The sequence below is a fragment of the Lithobates pipiens genome, unplaced genomic scaffold (assembly GCF_037356315.1).
Source record: "Lithobates pipiens isolate NorthernLeopardFrog02 unplaced genomic scaffold, aLitPip1_a1.2 Scaffold_25, whole genome shotgun sequence".
Classification (NCBI taxonomy): domain Eukaryota; kingdom Metazoa; phylum Chordata; class Amphibia; order Anura; family Ranidae; genus Lithobates; species Lithobates pipiens.
In genome coordinates, this window is record NW_027507787.1 from 102,790,641 (window position 1) to 102,817,730 (window position 27,090).

The following is a 27,090-nucleotide window of genomic DNA, read 5'->3' on the forward strand; positions in this document are numbered from 1 at the left end:
CACATCGTCCTAATCTGCCTCTTCCTCCTCAGCGGAGATCTTCTGTCTTCTCTCCTCCGTACGGCGTCTTCTGGGTAATGGGTCGCGCTGTGTTCTGGGAACTGTGTGTCCCAGAACACAATGCGCCCCATTCACAAAGCGCTGCGCGACTCGCGCATGCGCAGTAGGAAACGTGCAGTGAAGCCACAAGGCTCCACTGCCTGTTTCCCTTAGCCAAAATGGCGGTGCCGGGACCCGAGAGCCGAGGGATGGGTCAGTCTCGGGCGGCCGACATCGCAGGCACCCTGGACAGGTAAGTGTGCTTATTAAAAGTCAGCAGCTACAGTGTTTGCAGCTGCTGACTTTTACATTTTTTTTTTTTAAAACTGGCCCTCCTCTTTAACCACTTAAGGACCGCAGTATTGCCATTGTACGTCATCACAATGGCACAGGCAGGCACAAGCTGTACGTGCCTGCCTTCCTATCGGACCCCCTCCCGCTGGATACGGCGGTCCGGTTCGCTCCAGGAGCGATCCGTGATGAGGGGATGGCGGTTGGTTTCTGGCCACCCCCTCTGGATCGCTCCTGGCCAATGACAAGCTTCCTCCCACTGTGTATTGTTTACACAGGAAGGAGGAAGTGATGTCATTCTCCTCGGGGCGGTCTTTTTGACCGGACTACGAGGAGAAGACTAACAGTAAGTGCACCAAAACACTACACTGACACATAGGTACACATAGGTACACAAACCCCCCCCCGATCGCCCCCCGATCCAGAACCCGCCCCCCCTCCCCCCCACCCCCCCCCCCAGTCACAGTGTCACTGATTGCATTGATCATTTATTTACTGATCACTGCATTCAGTGTCAGTTTCAACAGTTAAAACTGTCAGGGCAGTTAGTGTTAGGTCCAGGGTAGCCCCCTATCACCCCCCAATAAATATTTAACCCCCTGATTGCCCCTAGAGTTAACCCTTTCACCCCCTTTTGCCAGTGTCACTAAGCGATCATTTTTCTGATCGCTGGATTAGTGTCGCTACTGTCGCTATGTAGCTAGTTATTTTTTTAGGTTCACCACCAGGTTTTTATATCGCTAGGTACCCCGATATACTACCCAATAATGGTTTTAACCCCCTGATTGCCCCTAGTTAACCCTTTCACCCCCTTTTGCCAGTGTCACTAAGCGATCATTTTTCTGATCGCTGGATTAGTGTCGCTAGTGTCGCTAGGTAGCTAGTTATTTTTTTAGGTTCACTGCCTGGTTTTTATAGCGCTAGATACCCCGATATACTACCCAATAATGGTTTTAACCCCCTGATTGCCCCTAGTTAACCCTTTCACCCCCTTTTGCCAGTGTCACTAAGCGATCATTTTTCTGATCGCTGCATTAGTGTCGCTACTGTCGCTAGGTAGCTAGTTATTTTTTTAGGTTCACCGCCAGGTTTTTATAGCGCTAGGTACCCCGATATACTACCCAATAATGGTTTTAACCCCCTGATTGCCCCTAGTTAACCCTTTCACCCCTTTTGCCAGTGTCACTAAGCGATAATTTTTCTGATCGCTGCATCAGTTTTGCTACTGTCACTAGGTAGCTAGTTATTTTTTTAGGTTCACCGCCAGGTTTTTATAGCGCTAGGTACCCCGATATACTACCCAATAATGGTTTTAACCCCCTGATTGCCCCTAGTTAACCCTTTCACCCCCTTTTGCCAGTGTCACTAAGCGATCATTTTTCTGATCGCTGAATTAGTGTCGCTAGTGTCGCTAGGTAGCTAGTTATTTTTTTAGGTTCACCGCCTGGTTTTTATAGCGCTAGGTACCCCGATATACTACCCAATAATGGTTTTAACCCCCTGATTGCCCCTAGTTAACCCTTTCACCCCCTTTTGCCAGTGTCACTAAGCGATCATTTTTCTGATCGCTGGATTAGTGTCGCTACTGTCGCTAGGTAGCTAGTTATTTTTTTAGGTTCACCGCCAGGTTTTTATAGCGCTAGGTACCCCGATATACTACCCAATAATGGTTTTAACCCCCTGATTGACCCTAGTTAACCCTTTCACCCCCTTTTGCCACTGTCACTAAGCGATAATTTTTCTGATCGCTGCATTAGTGTCGCTAGGTAGCTAGTTATTTTTTTAGGTTGACCGCCAGGTTTTTATAGCGCTAGGTACCCCGATATACTACCCAATAATGGTTTTAACCTCCTGATTGCCCCTAGTTAACCCTTTCACCCCCTTTTGCCAGTGTCACTAAGCGATCATTTTTCTGATCGCTGCATTAGTGTCGCCAGTGTCGCTAGGTAGCTAGTTTTTTTTTTAGGTTCACCGCCAGGTTTTTATAGCGCTAGGTACCCCGATATACTACCCAATAATGATTTTAACCCCCTGATTGCCCCTAGTTAATCCTTTCACCCCCTTTTGCCAGTGTCACTAAGCGATCGTTTTTCTGATCGCTGCATTAGTGTCACTAGTGCCGCTAGGTAGCTAGTTATTTTTTTAGGTTCACCGCCAGGTTTTTATAGCGCTAGGTACCCCGATATACTACCCAATAATGGTTTTAACCCCCTGATTGCCCCTAGTTAACCCTTTCACCCCCTTTTGCCAGTGTCACTAAGCGATCGTTTTTCTGATCGCTGCATTAGTGTCACTAGTGTCGTAAGGTAGCTAGTTATTTTTTTAGGTTCACCGCCAGGTTTTTATAGCGTTAGGTACCCCCATATACTACCCAATAAGGGTTTTGTTGCCAATCTTTTTTTTTTTTTTTATAAATCTTTTTATTGAAGAAGTCATGACATACATCAGAAACAGCGGGTACATATAACATGTTACAAACAAGCCATTATAAGTGCAGTACAATATCTAATAAACCATCAGTAATAATTGTTAAGAAAATCTAACATAGTTCTTCTCATTGGGGATACAAAGGCTTCCACATCACGATCCGTGTGATCCATAACCAGGTCTGGAAAGGTGATAACCGGAATGTGTCAGATAAAGTTAAATGAAAACATTGGAAGAATAACCGAACTGTTTAATAATTGGTTGCCGTACCTCTGAATTGCTCTATCGTAAATGTCTGAAATGTTACATCTAATATATGATGACCAGCATCATAACATAAGGGGAAGGAGGGGGGGGGGGGGTCGAAAAGGAAAGGGGAGGACATGTGTACTTTAGTGTGTAAGGAATATTGCCTAATCCGATCACATCCTATAAAGACCATAGAGGCATCAAGTAACAACGACTTGCTGAGTAATTCGTTAATCTACCATATACCGTTTGTAATCATCGGTTGTTTGGAAGTGTTTCCAACATGCCCAGGTGTTAGTGAACTTAGGAGATGTGTCAAGGATTCGATGCGTGAGTTCTTCCATGTCCATTATTCTGTTTACTCTGCGTAACCAATCCTTGACACAAGGGGTCGTAGTTGACTTCCAATGAACTGGGATGCACATCCTGGCTGCATTAACTAAGTGTATTACAACTGACTTCCTGTAATGGCGCTGAGATAAGGACGTATGATGAAGTAAGTATTGGGACGGTGTAAAATCTAGTGTGAAAGTCGTTATATCAGAAGTAGCTTGGTGAATCGTCTGCCAATACAAACGAAGTGCTGGGCATTCCCACCAGATATGTAGGAGGGTTCCCGGAGTCTCGCCACATCTCCAGCAAGCTGGAGAAACCGAAGGGTAGAAGGAATGCAGAATATCGGGGGTTCTATACCATCGGGAGTAGAGCTTAAAACCATTTTCCTGCACTGATACATTCCTAGAACCTTTGTGAACATTTATTAGTATCCGTTCCCAATCGTCTGGTGTCAGGTCTATACCCGTGTCTCTCATCCATTTAGAGCGCAATGATGTCACTGAATCGTTCGTAGTAGGAAAGAGAGCAGAGTAGAGTTCTGAAACCAGATGTCTTTGTGGAGTCGTTTTAGTGCAAAGTTGTTCAAACGGGGTCAGATCTCTGCACCACGTAGTGGCTGGAGATTCCTGTAGTAAAAAGTGTCGGATTTGTAAGAAATTAAAGAAAGGTATCTTTCTGTCCGGGAATCTAGCCAGTAGAGTTTGAAATGTAATCATTCTACCTTTGTCAAAGAAGGATCTTGCACGAACGTAGTCTTTGTGTATATCAACAGTGGGGAGTGGAGCTTGAAAACCAGGGGCGAAGTCCGGATTGTGTTCTAAGGAGGTGAGCGGGCCATGCGTGGAGGATATGTTAGTATTCCGGCAGACTGTTTTCCATATAGTAAGCGTGGTGTTAATCAGAGGGTGATCTGAGATATTCGGAAGAATTGGGGCTGTGCCTATCCAAGGAAGCAAATGTATCGGTGTTTGTACGAACGCCTCTTCGATCGCCACCCAAGCTTTGTGTTGTCTATGTAGGTGCCAGTCCACTATTCTGGTCAAGTGACAAGCCCATTGATATTTGCGTAAGTCCGGGATACCCAGACCCCCCCGCAATTTGGGGAGAGTCAGGGTCTCCCATTTGATGCGAGCTTTTTTGTTCGCCCATACGAATTGGGAGCATAGAGTTTGAAACGTTGCAAAAAAGGTGGGGGGAAGTGTGATTGGGATCGTTTGTAAAAGATATAAGAACCGTGGGAGGACGTTCATTTTAAGAATCGCTGCTCTCCCAAACCACGAAATATTGGGTATTTTCCATTTCAACAAATCAGAACGGACAGAATTAAGTAGTGGTAAATAGTTGCGAGGATATAGGTCTTTTAGTTTAGTCGGTAGTTGAATCCCCAAATAAGTGATAGCGTGCTTTTCCCAACCAAAGGGGAAGTTCGTCTGGCAGTGTGTCAAAACGTCGTCGGGTAAGGTGATGTTAAGGGCCTTCGATTTGTGGAAGTTAATTTGCAGGTTTGCTATTGTCTTAAATTGAGCAAAGTCCTTGAGTAAATTGGGTAAAGTAACAAGTGGGTCAGTAAGAAATAAAAGGATATCGTCCGCGTATGCAGCTATTTTAAAAGTCTCGCCCCGTATTCGTATTCCCTTGACATTGATGTTCGTTCGGAGTTTGTGGAGGAAGGGTTCAATTGTTAAAATGAACAAAATCGGGGATAGTGGGCAACCCTGTCTCGTACCGTTGGACAGGGAGAAGGCGTCCGACAAATGTCCATTAACTTTAATTCTGGCTGTGGGTGAAGAATACAGTGCCGTGATATATTGTAAGGTACGTTCTTTAAAACCCATTTTCTTCAGGGTAGCCAGCATGTAATCCCAAGCCACGCGGTCGAACGCCTTCTCCGCGTCCAACGACAAAAAGAAGCCCGGACTGTGGGAGGCCGAAAGCCATTTGTGGACATTGATTGCTTTCAGCGTGTTATCGCGCGCTTCACGACCCGGAACGAAGCCTACTTGATCCAGGGAGATTAGGGAAGGCAGAAAGGGGAGAATACGATTCGCAATGACTTTCGCGTACAGCTTCATGTCTACATTTATCAACGAAATCGGCCTATAATTAGGGACCAAGGCTTTGTCTTTCCCTGGTTTCGGGATCATAGTAATGTGTGCCTCATGGAGATCTGCGTGAAGTGCTGGTGCGTCAGGAAGATTATTAAATAGTTCAGTAACGTGCGGTATAAGCAAGTCAGAAAAGGTTTTATAATATACAGTGGGGAAGCCGTCGGGACCGGGGCATTTACCCGGTTTAAGCTGTTTAAGGGCTGTCAGTATTTCTTCGGTCGAAATTGGTTTCTCCAAGTCTGTGGCAAGATCGTCGGATATAGTCCCGGGGCAGTTCTCGGCCAGAAAGTCTGTTATCTGTTGCGTTCTGTCGTGTTGTGTGGTAGTCGAAGAATGTCTAGGGAGATTGTAAAGATTCGAGTAAAATTTTTTAAATTGTTCCACTATGCCAGATGGTGAGGAGATCTTTAGACCTTGCGGGTCTAGTATATGATGAATCGTGGACATTGCTTTTCGCATTTGGATTGCCCTTGCTAGAAACTTCCCTGATTTGTTGCCAAATTCGTAAAAATTGCGGTGCATAAGGGTATACTTCTTCCTAATTGGAATGTTAAGTTCCTCCAGGAGATCTAGTCTGGCCTGTTGTAAGGCTTGAAGTGTGTTTTCTGCTAGCGTTCTTTTGTGCGTCAATTCTAACGAGTGGATGGTCTTTGACAGTTTATCAAGTCTGGCCTCCCTATCCTTCCGTCTCTTAGCTGCAAGGGAGATCAGCTCCCCCCGAATCACGCATTTATGAGCTGCCCATCTTGTTATGGGATGGATTTCTGTGGAAGCATTATCCATAAAGTAGTTCGTTAGACTATTAGAGATAGAACGCACTACTTCCGAATCGCTGAGTAAAGAACCGTCCAACCGCCAAATATAGGGTTTAACTGTTCCGATCGGGAAGGACAGGGTGATCGAGACTGGATTATGGTCAGAGATCACCATAGGTTCGATGGAGGCTACAAGTAAACAGTCCAAGTCCGCCTGAGAGAGAAAGAAGTAGTCGATCCTCGAGTATTTGTTATGAGGGGGTGAATAGTAGGTGAAGTCTCTGGCGGTCGGATATAACGTTCGCCATGTGTCATGTAATGTCAGTACTGTCAGTTGGGATTTTATAGCCCTCAGCGCGCTGTATTTCAAAGAGGAGGTACCGTTTGAAGAATCTAATGCGGGAGTTAAGGCTGCATTGAAATCACCACCGACCACCAGAGTGCCCTGATAGAAGGCGGTGAGTTTCAACAACGTGGAGTTGAAGAACTGGACATGTTGCTGGTTGGGGGCGTAAATGGTGGCTAATGTGAAAGTTTTGCAATATAGTTCGCCTTTCAGAAAAACAAAGCGTGCATCCGTATCCAACAACGAGTCTTTCACCTGGAAGGGGCAATTCTTAGATATAAGAATTGACACTCCCTTTGATTTTGCTGATGGGTTAGTAGCATGAAATACTGTTGGATAAAGTGAAGACCGTAAGTTAGGAATTTTGTCAGATCTAAAATGAGTTTCCTGGAGAAACACTATATCCGCCTTAGTTTTTCGTAAAAGTCGAAATAATTGCGATCTTTTTTCCGGCTTGTTAAGGCCTTTCACGTTAAGGGAATACAATTTAACCTGAGAGTCAGGGATAAGAGATTGTCGTTTGTGCATGATGTAAAAACACCCTCTTTACTTAGTGCAAGTGATCGTGTAACAGGTCGTTCAAATTGAAAGTGTCCTAGAAGATGTGAGGGCTAGGGGAGGGAGAGGGGAGGGGAAGAGCGGGGAACGTGAATAAGGAGAACGGGAAACAGGGATAAACCCTTAGGCGTTCACTGTGAGGATATAGGACCAGCCTCACCCTCAAAGCGAAGACGTCCGGGAAGTGTGCGGTGAGCGCGCGGACAGCGTCCGGAATAATACAGGACACCACCGTACGATCAACCGCAGTGGGGTTGAACCAAATCACTCGGTAAGGGTGGATACTCTAGATTCCAGATGCGACCGCGATCCGGTCCAATAATAAGAAAACATACATAGATTCTATCAAAGGAAGCGGACTGGCGCAACCTCTTCTGCGTTCAATCTAAGGCTTGTAATGTTATATAAACCAAGTCGCCCACCTAGCTGAGAGGATGTATCACTTACGAACAGTGCAAGTAAAACAGATCAAGTATACATGGGCCATTTTCACTACATAAAGAGTATGTACAGGCATAGAGGTGGACAGAAGGTGACCAGGAGGAGCCTTCTATATTCATATACATCCTTCGTAGAAGCGCCCCGTTAACAGTAATTAACTAATAAATCCCTAATACAAAGATCGCTGCTACGGATCTTAGTAAAGGAGAGTTGGGACTGTGCAAGGAGTGGAGGAAAGAGTTCCTCAGGATGTACTATAGGAACGGGTACATTGCTACGTAGGCCTGTCTCTTCTCTCCGAACGAGCCACTCGATGGGGTTGATTTGCATGGGGGGACGAGCAGAATTAGGCCATCCACGTCTGCTAACCATAGCCCTCAATGACCCCTAAAAGTGATGTCAATATCAGCTAAACGTACGGGCGTCTATTCAGTAATAAGATAACTAAAAGGAACGTGGCAATGTGAGCTATAACCCTCCCACCGTATAACAGGCAATAGGGACCTTGCAAACAACAAAAATACAACATTTCGTGAATCTAAGGTAGTGTTCAGCAGTTCAGTGCATCCGAAGGTATTTCTCCAGGAAGGAGGTAATATGTCTAGCTACAGCACGTATCTACCTATCGGTAAAAATATACTACCTAAAATTACTTTACCGTGAATACGTGGCTAACGAAAAAACTTGCCTATATTAAACTTCAAACCGATAGGCTAACTTAGGAAAGAAACAGGCCAGCTCCGGACTGGAACAGGCTAACTAAGCGTCCCGTATAGGTATAAACCCGAAGGTATAGTTCTCCGAAGAAGGGGTATTTCACCCAAAAGAAAGAAATGAACGAACTTAGCTGAAGAGTCTCACTCCTGGGGAACGATCCCGATGCTGAGCAGCGTCTCGCCTGGCTCGGCCAGATCGCGGGGAATCCGTCGGACTACGGTCAGGGCGGGAGTCTCTTCTAGAACGATAGGATCGACTTCTAGATTCCGATCTACGCCGTCGGTGCCTGCTGCGCTGAGTATCCATCGGTTCGGCGTGGTCTCGTTCCCTGCTGGGTTGGCTGTAAGTGCGAAAAGCTGCGTACCAATTGGGAACTTCAACCAAGGGAATCTCCAAGGCGTCGCAAAAAGAAGGAAGTTCCTCCGGGACTCGTAGCAGGGCCGTTCGGCCCCGATAGGTGGCTGCTAGGCCGAACGGGAACTTCCATTTGTATGAAATGCCTTTCGCCCGCAGTACATCAAGAAGTGGTCGCAGGTCCCTGCGATTTTGTAGGGTAATGCCCGATAAGTCCTGATAGATGTGGATCGTAGCACTCCCTAGAGATATTTGGATCCTATTTCTGGCCTTTCGTAAAATGTCTTCCTTCAGCCTATAATCCACCAGGCAGCAGACCACATCACGTGGGGGATCTGTATCCCGGCCTCTGGGTCGTAGAGCTCTGTGAATTCTCTCGAAGGCCACCGGGGTACTCGCCGGTCGGTCTAAAAGATCGTTGAATAGATCCATAACTGTCGTCTCCAGTTGATCCGCGTCTACCGATTCAGGGAGGCCTCTCACCCGAATATTATGCCTTCTCCCCCTATTGTCCAGATCTTCCTGGTGACGTTGGAGGTCTCTCAATTGCAGCGTGTGAGCATCCAATTTGTGGGTAACTTTACGAAGGACCGTTTCATGGTGTGTCGTGCGGTGCTCCACTTCCACTACTCTGTCAGCAATGGCGCGCAAATCCAGTCGGAGATCCGCTATGGCTGCCGTGAGAGTCTCTTTGATGTCCGTTGCTACCGATCTTAAATCCATGAGACTCGGTTGTTGTTGGAGAGCGTGTAGTGAAACCTCCTGACCCTGAACAGCTTCGCTGTGAAGCGCGGGAGATTGTGTGGAGGCTGGGGCCTGCGATGAAGTGTGGCGGGAAGACGCCATGTTGTCTCTCTGTGAACGGAACAGCTCCGGGAGAGTTTGACTAATGCCGCCACGCTGTCGCCTAGGGGATCGCGAACGGGAGGCAGATGATGTTCTTGAGGCGGTTCCCATAATCTTCGAGGTATTGTAGGGTGTTAAGAAGCTTCCTTAACGGCTGTAGGACCGGATCGCGGCAGGAGCTCAGCTCTCAAGCGTCCATTCCGTCCCGAGGTTAGGCCACGCCCCCCAATAAGGGTTTTAACCCCCTGATTGCCCCTAGTTAACCCTTTCACCAGCGATCACAGTATAAGTGTCACTGGTAACGCTGGTTAGCCAGTTAGTTATTTAGGTTCCCCGTCAGGTTTTTATATAGCGCCAGGGACCCCCATATACTACCTAATAAAAATTTGAACCCCCTGATTGCCCCTATTTAACCCTTCCACCACTGATCACCGTATAAGTGTTACGGGTGACTCTGGTTAGTTTGCTTTTTATAGCATCAGGGCACCAACCATTTATTACCCAATAAATGTTTAACCCCCTGATCACCCGGCGGGTGATATCAATTAGGTTTTAGGGTCAGGGTCTGCGTCGCCCCAGGCAGTGCTAGGTTAGTGATAGTACCGCTAACAGCCAACACGCAAAGCATAAACCTCCCGTAGTGGTATAGAATCTGAACAGATCAATATCTGATCTGATCAGATCTATACTAGCGTCCCCAGCAGTTCAGGGTTCCAAAAAAACGCATTGTTAGCGGGATCAGCCCAGATACCTGCTAGCACCTGCGTTTTGCCCCTCTGCCCAGCCCACCCAAGTGCAGTATCGATCGATCACTGTCACTTACAAAACTCTAAACACATAACTGCAGCGATCGCAGAGTCAGGCCTGATCCCTGCGATCGCTAACAGTTTTTTTGGTAGCATTTTATATTTAAATCCGGAAGGCAGTGCTTGGATTTCGGGGTCCCGTACGTGGCTAGGCTCCCAAAAAGTCCCCCACATGTGGTATCCCCATACTCGGGAGAAGCAGCAGAATTTATTTTGGGGTGTAATTTGACTTATGACCATAGCATGTGTGAGCAATATATCATTTAGTGACAACTTTGTGCAAAAAAAAAAAAGTTTGTAATATTCCCGCAACTTGTGGCAAAATATAAAATATTCCATGGACTCAACATGCCTCTCAGTAAATAGCTTGGGGTGTCTACTTTCCAAAATGGGGTCATTTTGGGGGGTTTTGTGCTATTTTGGCATTTTATGGCCTTCGGAACTGTGATAGGTAGTGAGGAGTGAAATCAAAAATTTGCACCCTTAGGCCGCGTACACACGGGCGGATTGTCTGCCCAACTAAGTTCGTCAGACAATCCGACAGACAGTCCGTCCAACTTTTGAATGAACGGACTTGACCACACACGATGAACAGACAGTCCGCTGAAAGCTTGCGCGATGACGTACGGCACGTACGACGGGACTAGAAATAGGAAGTCCAAGACACAGCAAAGCACCCTTTGGGCTCCTTCTGCTGACTTTGCGTTAGTAGAAGTTTGGTTAGAGACGATTCGCGCTTTTCAGACTTCAGCTTAATTTGTCCGTTTACTGCGGCGCAGTCTGCCTGTGAGGTTTGTATCTGTCTTTCGGTACGCGTGGATCAGTCGAACCTGTTGTTAGGCACTTCTGGTCCGCTCGTTTCTGGGTTTCAGGTCGTTCTTCATAGGTCTGGCTGTTCTTCAGTGCGTTCAGTTGAGCTTGTTTGTCGAGCCGACCGTTTCAAAGCCATGGAGAGTGGACGTACTCGGGAACGAGTTCGTGCTATATTGGGGCTTGGTGTTGGGGTTAATACTTTGACCCAAGCCCAGTCTGTGAACAGGGTGAGGAGGAGTTCATGGACAAAGAATTGGTTGCGCCAGCGTGACCAATTCTCGCATATGCCTTTACTCCGTGAGATCCGTTAGAATAATCCTGATGATTTCAGGAATTATCTCAGGATGACGGACCCCGTTTTTCACCCTCTGCTGGCTTTGCTGACCCCTTATATCAGCAGGCAGGATACCTGCATGCGGCAAGCCATCACTCCGGAGCAGAGGCTCGTCGCCACGTTGCGCTACTTGGCGACAGGGAGAAGCCTTCAGGACCTCAAGTTCTCGACAGGCATCTCCCCCCAGGCTCTGGGGATCATTAATCCAGAGACCTGTTCTGCCATTATTCGGGTCCTGCAGAAGGAATATATGAAGGTAAGTTTGTTCTTTTAATATTGCATTATATGCATTATATGCATTGTATGTTTGTATTCATTTCATCATGACTTTTAATATCCATGACAGGAATAGGATGTGAATGTTCCCTTTATATGAATGCATGCATTTTTTTTTGTTTGTTTTTTTGTGTCATTTTTTTTGAGCTTTTTACCTTTTTGTGTCCCACGTGCATATTTGCTTTCACTAACGTCCTCAGCATTCAATCCTGGGCCCCTATACACCCACAGCCGAGACTGTTTTTCTCTATAATTCATATTGTCAGCTCCATTGTACTATTTTACTGGCCCCCCACCCTTTGTATACTCTTTGTATACACCCTTTGTGTGTGTGTGTGTGTATATATATATATATATATATATATATATATATATATATATATATATATATATGGATTGTCAACTCATTAATTAGTCACCCCACTCAAATTGGTTGCAGGTATTGTCTACTCATTAATTAGTCCCCTCACCCCACTCAAATTGGTTGCAGGTATTGTCTACTCATTAATTAGTCCCCCCACCCCACTCAAATTGGTTGCAGGTATTGTCTACTCATTAACCACTTTCAGACCGGACCATTTTGCTGGTCAATGACCAGAGGTCTTTTTACAATTTGGCACTGCGCTGCTTTAACTGGTAATTGCGCGGTCATGCAATGTTGTACCCAAACAAAATTTGAGTCCTTTTCTTCCCACAAATAGAGCTTTCTTTTGATGGTATTTGATTGCCTCTGCGATTTTTATTTTTTGCGATATAAACGTAAAAAGACCGCAAATTTTGAAAAAAAATGATATTTTCTACTTTTTGTTATTAGAAAAATCCAATAAACTCAATTTTAGTCATACATTTAGGCCAAAATGTATTCAGCCACATGTCTTTGGTAAAAAAAAAGTCAATAACTGTATATTTATTGGTTTGCGCAAAAGTTGTCACATCTACAAACTAAGGTACGTTTTCTGGAATTTACGCAGCTTTTAGTTTACGACTGCCTATCTCATTTCTTGAGGTGCTAAAATGGCAGGGCAGTACAAACCCCCCCCAAATGACCCCATTTTGGAAAGTAGACCCCCTAAGGAAATTGATAAGTGGCATGTTGAGCCCATTGAATATTTTATTTTTTTGCCTCAAGCGATTGAATAATGACAAAAAAAAAATTTTTTTTTACACAAAGTTGTCACTAAATGATATATTGCTCACACATGCTATGGGCATATGTGAAATGACACCCCAAAATAAATTCTGCTGCTTCTCCTGAGTACGGGGATACCACATGTGTGGGATTTTTTGGGAGCCTAGCCGCGTACGGGGCCCCGAAAGCCAAGAACCGCCTTCAGGTTTTCTAAGGGCGTAAATATTTGACTTCACTCCTCACTACCTATTACAGTTTTGAAGGCCATAAAATGCCAAGATGGCACAAAACCCCCACAAATGACCCCATTTTAGAAAGTAGACACCCCAAGCTATTTGCTGAGAGGCATGTTGAGTCCATGGAATATTTTATATTTTGCCACAAGTTGCGGGAAAATTACAAACTTTTTTATTTTATTTATTTTTTTCACAAAGTTGTCACTAAATGATATATTGCTCACGCATGCCATGGGCATATGTGAAATGACACCCCAAAATAAATTCTGCTGCTTCTCCTGAGTACGGGGATACCACATATGTGGGACTTTTTGGGAGCCTAGCCGCGTACGGGGCCCCGAAAACCAAGCACCGCCTTCAGGCTTTCTAAGGGCGTTACAGTTTTGAAGGCCATAAAATGCCAAGATGGCACAAACCCCCCCCCAAATGACCCCATTTTGGAAAGTAGACACCCCTAAATTTAGGGGTACACTAGTGAGACTAGGTAATAAATGGCGGGGCTTTATGCGGTAGTATATGGGGGTCCCTGGCGCTATAAAAAGCTGCGGCGAACCTAAATACCTACCTGCCTAACTGGCGTCACCTGTGACACTAATACAGCGATCAGAAAAATGATCGCTTATTAGGCTGGGTTCACACTGGAGCGATGCGGGAACGCCACGAATCCGCAGCGGGTTCCCGCATCGCATGCCTCCCAGCGGCAGTTCACACTGCCCTATGCGAACTGCTGGGAGTGTCAGTGAAATGTTAATGACACCCCCAGATCAGTTCGCATATCGCAGTGCGATCTGCAAACTCGGATCGCATAGTGTGAACACCCATGCGATCCGATTCTGCTGCGGACCAAAAAAAGGGTCCCGTGCGAATTTGTGGCGGGTGCGGCGCGAATTCAGCCATACTATCTGTATGGCTGAACTCGAATCGCACAGAGATCGGATGTGATTTGCACTGCAGTGCGGTGCGAATCACATCCGTTCTCATAAACCGCTGCAATGTGAACCCAGCCTTAGTGACACTGGCGACGGGGGGTGATCACGGGGTTAAACCTTTATTGGGGGGGTTAGGGGGGTACATTAGAACTAAAGGGGGCTAACCCTAACTGCCCTAACAGTTATTACAGTCACAAATGACACCAATGCAAAAAATTAAAAAAATTGAAAAAATGCAATTGGTGTCACTGTGACTGGGGGGGCAGGGGTAATTGGGGGGGTGATCGGGGGGTGAAGGGGGGGTGTGAGTGTGCCTGGCATGTTCTACTGTGTAGTGTCGTGTTGGTGCAACTCACCGATCCTCTCTTCTCGGTGCCGGAGCGAAAAATACCGACACGGAGGAGAGATTACATCACTTCCTCTCCTGTGTTTACATTACAGGAGAGGAAGTGATGTCACGGAGCATTTCCATTCGTCGGGAGCGATCGCGAGGGGGTGGCCATGAATGAATGGCCGCCCCCTCATCCCGGATCGCTCCCGAACAAATACCGACCGCCGCAGGCACCGGGGGGGCCCAATCGGGCCCCCCACCCGTGGGAAGGCAGGGACGTACATATACGCCCATATGCCTGCCCTTGCCATTCTGTCGACGTATATCGTCGTGCGGCGGGCAGCAAGTGGTTAATTAGTCCCCCCACCCCACTCAAATTGGTTGCAGGTATTGTCTACTCATTAATTAGTCCCCCCACCACACTCAAAATGGTTGCAGGTATTGTCTACTCATTAATTAGTCCCCCCACCCCACTCACCCACCTAACTTATGTCCCCTGGTCCATCAGAGGGCTGATTAATCGGTGAATTGGGCCATCTATTTTTTTTTTTTTTTGCAGAAAAGAATTTGCAATATTTCTGTTTAACTGTTGTTCCAAAATGTTTTTGAGTTTTATTTGTTATGAATTGTTTTTATTTAATGACTAATTTTTTTTTTTTCCTGTGTTTGACTCCCCAGTTTCCTTCCACGCCACAGGAATGGCAGACTGTGGCTTCCCAATTCGCTGCCCATTGGGACTTTCCCAACTGCGGAGGGGCGATCGACGGGAAACATGTGAGGATTGTGCCCCCACCCCATTCGGGGTCCTACTATTGGAATTATAAGGGGTTCCATAGTGTGGTGCTAATGGCGGTGGTGTCAGCACAATGTGACTTTCTTTATGTGGGGAAGAACGGCCGGATGTCTGACGGAGGAGTCTTTAGGCAGACCGAGTTCTGCCACCGTCTCATCACTGGTGGCCTGGACTTGCCACCAGATGCCGAGAATGTGGAGGGTCTACCGTTTGTGTTTCTAGTTGATGAAGCGTTCGGTCTGAGTGACCATCTGATGAAACCCTTCCCCCAAAGGACCCTCACCCCGGAGAGGAGGGTTTTTAATTACCGGCTGGCCAGAGCAAGAAGGGTTGTGGAGAGTGCCTTTGGCATTATGGCCAGCCGGTTCCGTCTGTTACTGACAGCGATCAACCTAGCAGAGTATAAACTGAACTATGTGATTCTTTGCTGCTGCATTTTGCACAATTTTCTCCGCAAACTTTCAGGGAACCAGTACCTGCAACCTATTGGGCCTGAGGCCGGACTAATATTACCAGAACTCACAGGGCTGGATCATGCCCTTCCTGGCTTAGCCCCCCAAACAGCACGTGAGGTGCGTGACCACTATGTCAGCTATTTTAATGGTAGGGGGGCTATTCCAATGCCAGCTGACCAATAAAAATTTATTTTTCTTGAAATATGTATTGTCTGTTCAAATTTTTAAGTTTGGTTCTTGTTTGCTTTTCACGGTGCTTGTCTCCTACATTCTCCTAATTCAGGGATATGCAATTGGCCAACCTCCAGCTGGTGCAAAACTACAAGTCAATCATGCCTCTGGGTCTCATGCTTGTGGCTGTCAGTCTTGCTATGCTTCATGGGACTTGTAGTTCTGCAACAGCTGGATTTCCACTAATTGCATATTCCTGTCCTAGTGCATTTGTATTGCAAAGTCGTTTTTGCCAATAGTAAATAAGGCCCTTTTTGACAGAAAACACAAAATGACTTCCCAAACTGGTATTGAGTATTGAAAGAAGTAGACACACACACACACACATCTTTTTTTTGGAATTTTTAATAGTGCACATTCCAACCAGTGCCTCTTTTTTAGATATTTTTCTTTTTGTTTTTTGTTTTTTTGTAATTTTTTTTTTTTTTTTTTTTGGAAACATAGAAATATATAGATATATCTATATATAAAATAAAATTATAAAAAAAATACATAAAATCTCATTTTTAACTATTTACAGAAAACAAGGGGTAAAGCCAAATTTTGAAGATGCACACCAAAAATTGGTAATGTCAACATGTGCCATGTACCATCATGAGTGATCAATGGACGTGTTTGGTGGGTGCAATCCCTTCCTCTCACATACTAGAATGAGGAAGGGTTTGCAAACACCAAATGCGTACATTGCGATCCTCTGATGGCACATAGCACATGTTGACACACCGTGTGCATCTTCAAAATTTGGCCTCTAAAAACAATGTTGTAAAAACATTAAAAAAATTTTGGGAAGGAAATGAAGAACATGATCTTTCGTTTTAGGGAAAGGGGGCTTAGATTCTCCCTAAAACATCGATCATGTTCTTCATTTCCTGCCTCATAGTGACCAGTTGTTGTTGCATGGCATGGATGTTGTTCTCCATTAAATCCATCCTGCCATTCCAGGCCATGATCTGCCCAATCAGCCTCTGGGCACTGTCGGTCGTAAATGGCTCTGCGGCTTGTTGTCCTTCCACAACCAGATCATCACCTAAAAACATGTGTAGATAAAAAATTGGTTAACATATACAGCCATTAATTGTTTACCTTAAGCTGGGTTGTCAGACACTCACTTTGTGGGGTGTGTATCTCCACCACCTCTTCCTCCTCCACATCTAGCCCTGGGCTGGGCTGATCCAGCTCGGGCACGGGGCTTGGCTGCTCCCTCACGGACACGGGGCTTGGCTGCTCCCTCACGGACACGGGGCTTGGCTGCTCCCTCACGGACACGGGGCTTGGCTGCTCCCTCACGGACATGGGGCTTGGCTGCTCCCTCACGGACACGGGGCTGGGCAGCTCCCTCACGGACACGGGGCTGGGCAGCTCCATCACGGACACGGGGCTTGGGCTAACTGCCCAATCAGGCTGGTGAGGTTGGGGGGTCCTGGGCTGCTCCGCCTCTTGTCTGAGTCTTTTTTCCCCTATGAGAATGAAAAAAACAAAAAAAAAAGGTATACTTTTAAGCATAGTGATATTTGAGTTCAGAAATTTGAATATGAAACATTGGTTTGAAGTGGTGTACAATTATTAGCTGGTTATTACAAGCTCCTAGTTTAATACATCATTAAAATGAATTTTTTTTAGTTAGGCTGTGTTCAGACTGCTGCGATGTGCGAACGCTGCAAATCTACTGTGGTTTCACGCATCGCATGCCTCCCGGAGGCAGTTCACACTGCCCTATGTAACCTGCTGGGAGTGTCAGTGTAAAGTTTTATTGACACCTCCAAATTAGTTCTCATATCACAGTGCAATCTTTAAACTCGGACAGGAATCGGACCACATGGTGTGAACACCCATGTGATCCGATTCGGCTGTGAACTAAAAAAAGGGCCATGTACAAGTTTGGGCTGGATGCGATGCGAATTCAGCCATACTATATGTATGGCTGAAATCGCATCACACAGAGATCACATGTGATTTGCACTGCAGTGCGGTGCAAATCACATTTGATCTCGTACATTGCAGCAATGTGAACCTAGCCTTTAACCAAACTGCGATACTTTATATCTTTTGTCCAAGTTTCACAGACGGACACACTCGAATCATCCCCTGGAGTACCTGTGTGTGATTATGTCAAAAAATGTTCTATGATGTCCCAAACTACACTAAATGATTCCCAGTCCAGATGTTGAACCAGCATTTTATCTATCTATCTATCTATCTATCTATCTATCTATCTATCTATCTATCTATCTATCTATCTATCTATCTATCTATCTATCTATCTATCTCATTTTTTTATTGAGACTACATTGCACTGAATAAATTTATGAAACTTTATTAAAAATGTATATCCTAAACTGAGTGTGACAATTCAGTTTATCATGAACAATACAAAAAAATTAATAACTAATTAAAATCTAATCCAACACCAGATAAATTTACACCATATACAAATTCATGCTATTTACGCCCACATATACGAACAAGCATATGCGCTCATTACATGAACTATTAACTACACGAACGATCAAATTCGCCAGATTTACATATAATACCTATACGAACGATTATGTCCGCCAGACAAGATCAAATTCGCCAGATTTACATATAATACCTATACGAACGATTATGTCCGATAGTCACGATAAACGCGGAGTTTACTCACTTTTTTTCAGGGCCTTTTTGATGATATTGGTCCGGCTCCCTGGACTTGATGTCGGACCATCGTTTCCGGAGCTGGTCCTTGCCTCTTATATATATATATATTGTGGCAGCACGCAGGTAAAGTCACCTGGTTGTATCCAGGATGGGAAATATGTGTGCCCTAGATTCAGGCTTTATGCAGACTTTTACAATTAGAGGGGAAGAGTTAATGAGCCCAGCTGAAGTAAGTGGGCTCATTAAGACCTCTACAAAAAACCCCAGCATGCTTAGGGAGATGCTCCATCCTGGAACCAGTTTTGTGTTGTATAGACTGGGGAGTGTGATATCTGTTCTGTGCGGTGAGTTAACGCCTGTGTGGCAAACCTCTACAACAGAGACAGGGACTGGTGCAGCACAAGGCTGCACTCAGTTGTTAGACAGGGAATCTAAGTGTGTAGTTAGAGGTCAAGCTGACCAGGATTTATTTTCATGTTTTATTTTTTTGTTTGGCTGTTATATGTATCACTGCATGTAGCATAAATAAACTGCATCTTTTGTTTTTTGCACCTACAACGCTGTCTGCTGTGCCTAATTTTGTGTTGTGAACCCCTCCAGGGGGGTCACACACACCCGCTGCCGAGCTAACCCCTCACAATTGGTTGAGAATTTTGGCAGTTTTTTTTTCAATTTTTTTTAAAGGCCAGCATGGAGGAGATACTGAGACAGCTGGCTCTAGCAAATGCAAATCAGCAGCAAGCAAATGCAAATCAGCAGCAAACAAATGCGGCTTTACAAAAGAGCCTTGCAGCCCAGCAGAAAGCTCACCTGCAGAGTCTGGAAGCTCAGCAACAAGCCCAGCAGCGATCTGAAGCCTGCTTCATAGACCTGTTGCAGAAGCAAGAGCAGAGTTTTCAACAGCAAATAGAGACATTGATACAGCAACGTCCGCAGACCAATGAAGCAAGTAGTTACAATAATACCGCATCCTTTGGTGTGAGCCGTTTACTGACAAAAATGACTGGAGAGGATGATCCGGAGGTGTTTTTGACCACATTTGAAAGGACTGCTGAAAGGGAAAAGTGGCCTAAGGAGCAATGGGCTGGACTGGTGGCCCCTCTGTTAACTGGGGAATCGCAGAAAGCTTATTATGACCTAGAGCCTGACCAAGCAAAAGACTATGTGGTGCTAAAAACAGAAATATTGGCACGGCTGGGTGTCACCTTGGCCGTCTGGGCTCAGCGTGTGCATAATTGGACTTTTCAGGTTGGAAAACCCCCCAGGTCTCAAATGTATGATCTCATTCACCTGAGCAGGAAGTGGCTGCAGCCAGAGATTTTGACCGCACCAAACATTGTGGAACGTGTGGTTATGGATCGTTTCCTGAGAGCTCTTCCTACTGCCATGGAGACCCAGAAAATGCAAATAAACTTGTGGATCTGGTTGAGAGGTACTTGGCTACAGAGAACCTGACCACCTCTTCCAGGGACTCACGGACTTTCCACCCTAAGACCAGATCATCCCCAGTGGCGGGTAAGATGACTCCAAGGGGTGAGGGTGGAGAGAGTGAGAGGGTGGGAGTTCTACCTAAGGTCTGGCGGGAGCAGCCCAGGAAGCCCATGCTGCAAGAGGCAGCAAAAAAGATTATTTGCTACCGCTGCCGGCAAGAGGGACATATTGCAGCAAATTGCCCAGTTGTGGATGAGCCTATGCAATGTGACTTTATAAGGGAGAGACATCAGTCGCTGTTTGCGACAGTTGCATGCACTGCCATTCGGGGACCTGAGAAACATTTATGTAAAATGTGTATTAATGGTAGAAATGTTGATGTGTTGCTGGATTCAGGTAGCCTGGTAACATTGATAAAAGCTGAATTAGTTACTACAGAGGTCTCTGGGAAGAACAGGGTGGCTGTTATTTGTGTGCATGGGGACACCCGAGAGTATCCTGTAACTTCAGTGTTTTTTGAGACCCCCAAAGGTAACCTCTCTCATCAGGTGGGGTTAGTGTCTCACTTACCACATGATGCTATTGTGGGAAGGGATTTTCCAAAATTCTGGGAACTCTGGGATTGTCCTGAGCCCCCCACTGGTACCCCTATAAACCAGGAAGATGACCAGAATTCCTCTGGGAGTGGTGAGGACTCTCCTGAATTTCCCTTGTTGGTATTGGCGGGGGAAACTCGAGAAACTGGGGAGGAGCCAACATCCTCAGATGAAAACATGCCGTCTGTGGAGTTTTCGGATCTTGAGGTTCACAGGGAAAATTTTGCCACAGAACAATTAAAAGACCCCACCCTAATAAAGGCATGGGAAAATGTGGTGAAAATAGATGGCGAGTTAGTGAACCCAGATAAGACTTGCCCTTATCCTTACTTCACTATGGAAAGGGACCTGCTGTATCGAGTGGCTCAAAGGGCAGAAGAAACCATTGAGCAACTTGTAGTGCCCAAACCTTACAGGAAGTTGGTGTTAGAATTGGCTCATGGGCACATTCTGGGAGGTCATCTGGGGACAGAGAAAACCAGAGAGAGGGTATTGCAGAGATTCTATTGGCCTGGGGTCATGAAGGAAATAGAAAATTATTGTTCCTCCTGCCCTGTGTGTCAGAAGTCGGCACCTATGCCACATTTCCGTAACCCGCTGGTACCTCTTCCTTTTATTGAGGTCCCCTTTGAAAGGATCGCAATGGATTTGGTATGTCCGATAATGAAGTCCGCCAGGGGGCATCAGTACATTTTGGTTATATTGGACTATGCCACCCATTATCCGGAAGCAATTCCTCTCCGAAATACCTCGGCCAAAACCATAGCCAAAGAGCTATCTCTTGTTTTTAGCCGTGTGGGTATTTGTAAGGAACTGCTTACGGACCAAGGTACACCCTTTATGTCCTGGGTTATGAAAGAATTATGCAAGTTGTACAAAGTGACGCAATTGCGTACATCTGTGTATCACCCCCAAACAGATGGGTTGGTTGAAAGATTCAACAAAACCCTTAAACAAATGTTAAAGAAGGTGGTGGATAGAGATGGAAAGAATTGGGACTGTCTAATACCCTATCTAATGTTTGCCATTAGGGAGGTACCCCAATCCTCTACGGGTTTCTCACCCTTCGAGTTGCTCTATGGGAGACACCCAAGAGGGCTGCTGGATATCGCCAAGGAAACTTGGGAAAATGAGAGTTCTGCTCACAGGAGCGTGATTGAGCATGTCGCCCTGATGCAAGATAGAATTGCACAGGTAATGCCAATTGTAAAGGAACATTTAACCCAAGCGCAGTTGGCACAGCAGAGAGTGTACAACCGTGGGGGCCAAGACCCGTACTTTTTCCCCGGGGGATAGGGTCTTGGTGCTAGTCCCTACGGTTGAAAGCAAATTTCTGGCCAAATGGCAAGGTCCATATGAAGTAATTGAAAAAATTTGTGAGGTGAACTACAGGGTTAGACAGCCAGGAAGGCGAAAGCCGGAGCAGATCTATCACGTCAATCTGCTGAAAGCCTGGAGGGATAGGGAATCCCTAGTCGCAGAGACTTTGTCACAAGTCCAGCCTGATTGCTTAGTTCCTGAGGTTGGAATAGCAGACACCTTATCGAAACCCCAACAACAGGAGGTTAAAGAGTTTGTACTTCGTAACAAAGAGATTTTCTCTGAGCTTCCGGGACAAACATCTGGCGTAGAGCATGACATTATCACCCCGCCAGGAGAAAGGGTAAAACTAAAACCTTATAGAATACCAGAGGCCCGACGGGAGGCAATACGTGGGGAGGTTCAAAGGATGTTGGAATTGGGTGTGATAGAGGAGTCCCAGAGTGACTGGTCCAGTCCTATCGTACTAGTGCCCAAACCTGATGGGAGCTGGCGGTTTTGTAACGATTTTCGACAATTAAATAAAGTTACAAAATTTGACACCTACCCCATGCCGCGTATAGATGAGTTGATTGACCGGCTGGGAACAGCCCGATATATGACAACTCTTGATCTCACCAAAGGCTATTGGCAAATTCCCCTGGCCGAGTCGGCCAAGGAGAAAACTGCGTTTGTAACCCCAGATGGGGCATTCCAATATAAGAGAATGCCGTTTGGGTTACAGAATGCACCGGCAACATTCTAGCGGAAAATGGATAAGATTCTGAGGCCCCATCAGAAATATGCTGCAGCTTACCTGGATGATGTGATTATCCATAGCACAGACTGGGTCTCACATTTGCCGAAAGTACAAGCAGTCCTAGACTCTATCCGGGAAGCTGGGTTTACGGCCAATCCAAAGAAGTGTACCATTGGACAGGAGGAGGCCAAATATCTTGGGTACACTATTGGGAGGGGGGTGATAAAACCCCAAGTCAATAAAGTCGAGGCCATACAGAGTTGGCCACGTCCCAACAGCAAGAAACAGGTACAAACCTTTCTGGGAATCGCTGGCTATTATCGATGATTCATTCCCCATTTTGCTTCTCAGGCTGTGCCCCTCACCAACCTGACAAAAAGGAAAGAGTCTGTCATGGTTAAATGGTCCCCAGAGGCCGAAGAAGCATTTCAGTCCTTAAAAACAGCCTTATGTAGCCAGCCAGTGTTGTACTCACCAGACTTCTCTAAGGACTTTGTTGTACAAACTGATGCATCAGACGTTGGGTTAGGAGCAGTGTTATCCCAGGTCTGGAACGGGGAAGAGCACCCAGTCATTTACCTCAGCAGGAAGTTGAAGTCCCATGAGGTAAATTACGCCACGATTGAGAAGGAATGTTTAGCAGTGAAGTGGGCTCTAGATTCCCTTCGGTACTATCTGCTAGGTAGGCACTTTGACCTGGTGACTGATCACGCTCCTTTAAAGTGGATGGCTCAGAACATGGAGACCAATAGAAGGGTAAATAGGTGGTTCCTGGCCCTACAAGAATTTAACTTTACAGTTAAACATCGCCCTGGTGTTAAAATGGGGAATGTGGATGCTTTGTCTCGGATACATGCGTGTCTGACTGCTTGTGTTACAACCCCAAGGTTGAAACAAGAGCGGGGGGTGTGTGGCAGCACGCAGGTAAAGTCACCTGGTTGTATCCAGGATGGGAAATATGTGTGCCCTAGATTCAGGCTTTATGCAGACTTTTACAATTAGAGGGGAAGAGTTAATGAGCCCAGCTGAAGTAAATGGGCTCATTAAGACCTCTACAAAAAACCCCAGCATGCTTAGGGAGATGCTCCATCCTGGAACCAGTTTTGTGTTGTATAGACTGGGGAGTGTGATATCTGTTCTGTGCGGTGAGTTAACGCCTGTGTGGCAAACCTCTACAAAAGAGACAGGGACTGGTGCAGCACAAGGCTGCACTCAGTTGTTAGACAGGGAATCTAAGTGTGTAGTTAGAGGTCAAGCTGACCAGGATTTATTTTCATGTTTTATTTTTTTGTTTGGCTGTTATATGTATCACTGCATGTAGCATAAATAAACTGCATCTTTTGTTTTTTGCACCTACAACGCTGTCTGCTGTGCCTGATTTTGTGTTGTGAACCCATCCAGTGGGTCACACACACCCGCTGCCGAGCTAACCCCTCACAATATATATATATATATATATATATATATATATATATATATATTTTTTTTTTTTTTTTATTATTATTATTTTCTTTAATATATATATATATATATATATATATATATTTTTTTTATTTTATTTATTTTTTTATTTATTTTAGAGATATATATATATATATATATATATATATATATATATATATATTATTTTTTGGGGTTTTATTTTTTAATATATATATATATATATATATATATATATATATATATATATATATATATATATATATATATATATATATATATATATATATATATATATATATATATATATATTTGGATTTTTTTTTATTTATTTTTTTAAATATTTTTCTAAAATTGGAAGATTAATCATAGGATGAGGATGAATAAAAACATTTGGTATAACTCTGTGTGAATATAAGCAGCAAAGCTACTTCACTTTTCTTGCATTATGAAGAAGAAAAGAATGGGCTATATTAAAAAACCACAAAATTAGCAGCATGACGAATATGCTAGCTTCAATACGAACACTAGTTTTACAAGACCGAGCGCTTCCGCCCTGTCCGCCCTGTAAATCCTTTCTGGGCATGCGTCATACTTAGTCCGTCCAACTTGCCTACTCACGAGCGGACGGACAAAATTACGGAAATTCCGAAAGACTTAGTCCGTCAGACTGTCCGCTGAAAAAGTCCGCTGAAGCCCACACACGAGCGGATTGTCCGCTGAAACACGTTTCAGCGGACTAAGTTGGGCAGACAATCCGCCCGTGTGTACGCGGCCTTAGAAATCCTGAAGGTGGTGATTGGTTTTCGGGGTGCCGTGCACGACTAGACTCCCAAAAAGTCCCACATATGTGGGGTCCCCATACTCGGGAGAAGTAGCGGAATATATTTTGGGGTGCAATTCCACACATAACCATGGCATGTGTGAGCAATATATCATTTAGTGACAACTTTTTGTAAATTTTCTTTTTTTTTTTTGTCATTATTCAATCCCTTAGGACAAAAAAAAAAAATATTCAATGGGCTCAACATACCCATCAGCAATTTCCTTGGGGTGTCTACTTTCCAAAATGGGGTCATTTGGGGGGGGGGGGGTTGTACTGCCCTGCCATTTTAGCACCTCAAGAAATGAGATAGGCAGTCATAAATTAAAAGCTGTGTAAATTCCAGAAAATGTACTCTAGTTTGTAGACGCTATAACTTTTGCGCAAACCAAAAAATATACGCTTATTGACATTTTTTTTACTAAAGACATGTGGCTGAATAAATTTTGCCCTCAATGTATGACTAAAATTTTGTTTATTCGATTTTTCTTATAACAAAAAGAAGAAAATATCTTTTTTTTTTCAAAATTTTCGCTCTTTTTCCATTTATATCGCAAAAAATAAAAATCGCAGAGGCAATCAAATACCATCAAAAGAAAGCTCTATTTGTGGGAAGAAAAGGACACAAATTTCGTTTGGGTGCAATATTGCATGACTGCGCAATTACCAGTTAAAGCAGCACAGTGTGAAATTGGAAAAAGACCTCTGGTCCTTAAGGTGTTTATTGGTCCGGGGCTGTAGTGGTTAAGTATACTTATATAATATGTATGCAGATATAGTGTTTATACATCTATTTAGGAAAGCACTGTTAACATGCAAGAGTAATTATTTCCATTTTACAGGACACTGGGAAGGAGAAATACTTGAAGGATCTTCCTAATCAGCTGTCACCATTTGAAAGGATCCTTTCTAATAATGCAAACGGAACCAAATTTGTAGTGGGAGATAAGGTAACATCAGAAAAAGCAACTTCTTTTTGCTCTGAAATATGTTTCATGATTATTAAAGTTTTACACCTTTCTTGCAAATGTAGCTTTGTACGAGGAAATTATAGACACAGCATATATACTGTATGTACAGCTCTTCTAATACCAGATATCATACAGTGTGAAAGCAACAGCAGTCATTTTGAGTGGAGCTCAACTAAACTACCAAATAGCAGATGTGAGTACAGTGTGTGAATCAGGGGTGTCCAACCTTTTGACCTTCTTGGGGATCATTGTAAGAAGAGAAATTGTCTTGGGCCACACATAAAGTACACCAACATAAGGATAGTTAATGATAAAAAAAAATTGGGATAGTGGCGCTGTCAGATAGTAGGTATAATAATATATGAGTCCATCAAGTAAGTCCTTTTAGTGGAGTACTCAGTATAAATGCATAGATGGAAATGGGAGACCTGTATATATAGTGTAACAGTCCAGAAACCAATGAAAGCCTTTGTAGGGGACGTTGAGAGAAGACTCTATGCAAAAAGAGAAACAGGTGCCTCTAGGTTAGAACTGTAACATTTTAATATAATCCACTTACATAGAAGTTAAGGCGGTAAGGCACGTGTCCATCAACAATGGCATGGCGTCCGTCCCTGCGCAACAGCGTTCACACAGCTTATCTTAGCCTGGAGGAGAGGGATCCTGACCGGCAGGATCTCTGCAGCCAGAGAGGTGGAAACGAGGCTTGGATTTGGCTGATTGTTGATGGTGAGGGCTGGAAGTGTCGGGCTCGATGATGTCACTGGTGAGTCACAACGACGTTTTGGAGCATGCGTGCTGGCCAATAGGACACAGGGCATGCTCCTTTCTCAAGCTAATAGGACATAGGCTGCTATCAGCCTTATACACTATGTGCCTCAGTTTGCTAACATCTAGTGGGAAAAATATAGAATACTTCCTAAAAACAAACCTAGAAGTAAACTATTACAGATGATATGTGCAAAAAAAAAATAAAAATCTAACGACATATAGGTTAAAGATTCAAATATACATCAAGTGACATATGAAAATAAAAAGTTCATTTCATAAGATAGCTCTTTATTAGGGATGAGCCGAACACCCCCCGGTTCGGTTCGCACCAGAACTTGCGAACGACCCCCGCGTTCGGTACGAACGTTAGAACCCCATTGAAGTCTATGGGACTCGAACGTTCGAATTGGAAAGTGCTAATTTTAACGGCTAATATGCAAGATAGTGTCCTAAAAAGGGTTTGGCGACCTGCCTCCTGCCTCAGGGGACATGGGTCACTGCAAAAAAAAGTTTTAAAAACTACCGTTTTGGTGGGAGTACTGATTTTAATGACGATTAAAGT

The 27,090-nt window shown here is 44.7% G+C and overlaps 2 protein-coding genes across 3 annotated transcripts in view; one reads left to right on the plus strand and one right to left on the minus strand.

Annotated features, from left to right (window-relative positions):
* LOC143930466 (glutathione S-transferase P 1-like) overlaps nt 1-27,090 on the plus strand; it is a 185,582-nt gene that overhangs the window by 96,118 nt on the left and 62,374 nt on the right. Inside the window, exon 6 of one of the 2 annotated variants that reach the window (XM_077454799.1) lies at nt 25,629-25,736. In XM_077454799.1, the coding sequence (XP_077310925.1) occupies nt 25,629-25,736 (108 nt within the window). Of the gene's footprint in view, nt 1-14,999; nt 15,768-25,628; nt 25,737-27,090 lie in introns of those variants that run through there. The other variant, XM_077454798.1, reaches the window with a different exon arrangement.
* Nucleotides 16,309-26,507, minus strand: SPATA3 (spermatogenesis associated 3). Its single transcript, XM_077454800.1, has 3 exons — nt 26,317-26,507; nt 16,910-17,257; nt 16,309-16,827 (listed from the first exon to the last, which is right to left on the minus strand). Exons 2-3 carry the CDS (start codon nt 17,163-17,165, stop codon nt 16,631-16,633), a joined length of 453 nt encoding a protein of 150 aa, XP_077310926.1. The 5' UTR covers nt 17,166-17,257; nt 26,317-26,507; the 3' UTR covers nt 16,309-16,630.

Excerpts from the sequence above, each read along its gene's own strand:
- SPATA3 (XM_077454800.1), bottom strand. The coding sequence starts at position 17,165 with ATGGAGCTGCCCAGCCCCGTGTCCGTGAGGGAGCTGCCCAGCCCCGTG. Across the intron at positions 16,828-16,909 it reads GGAGATACACACCCCACAAA|GTGATGATCTGGTTGTGGAA; the intron begins GTGAGTGTCTGA and ends ACATGTTTTTAG.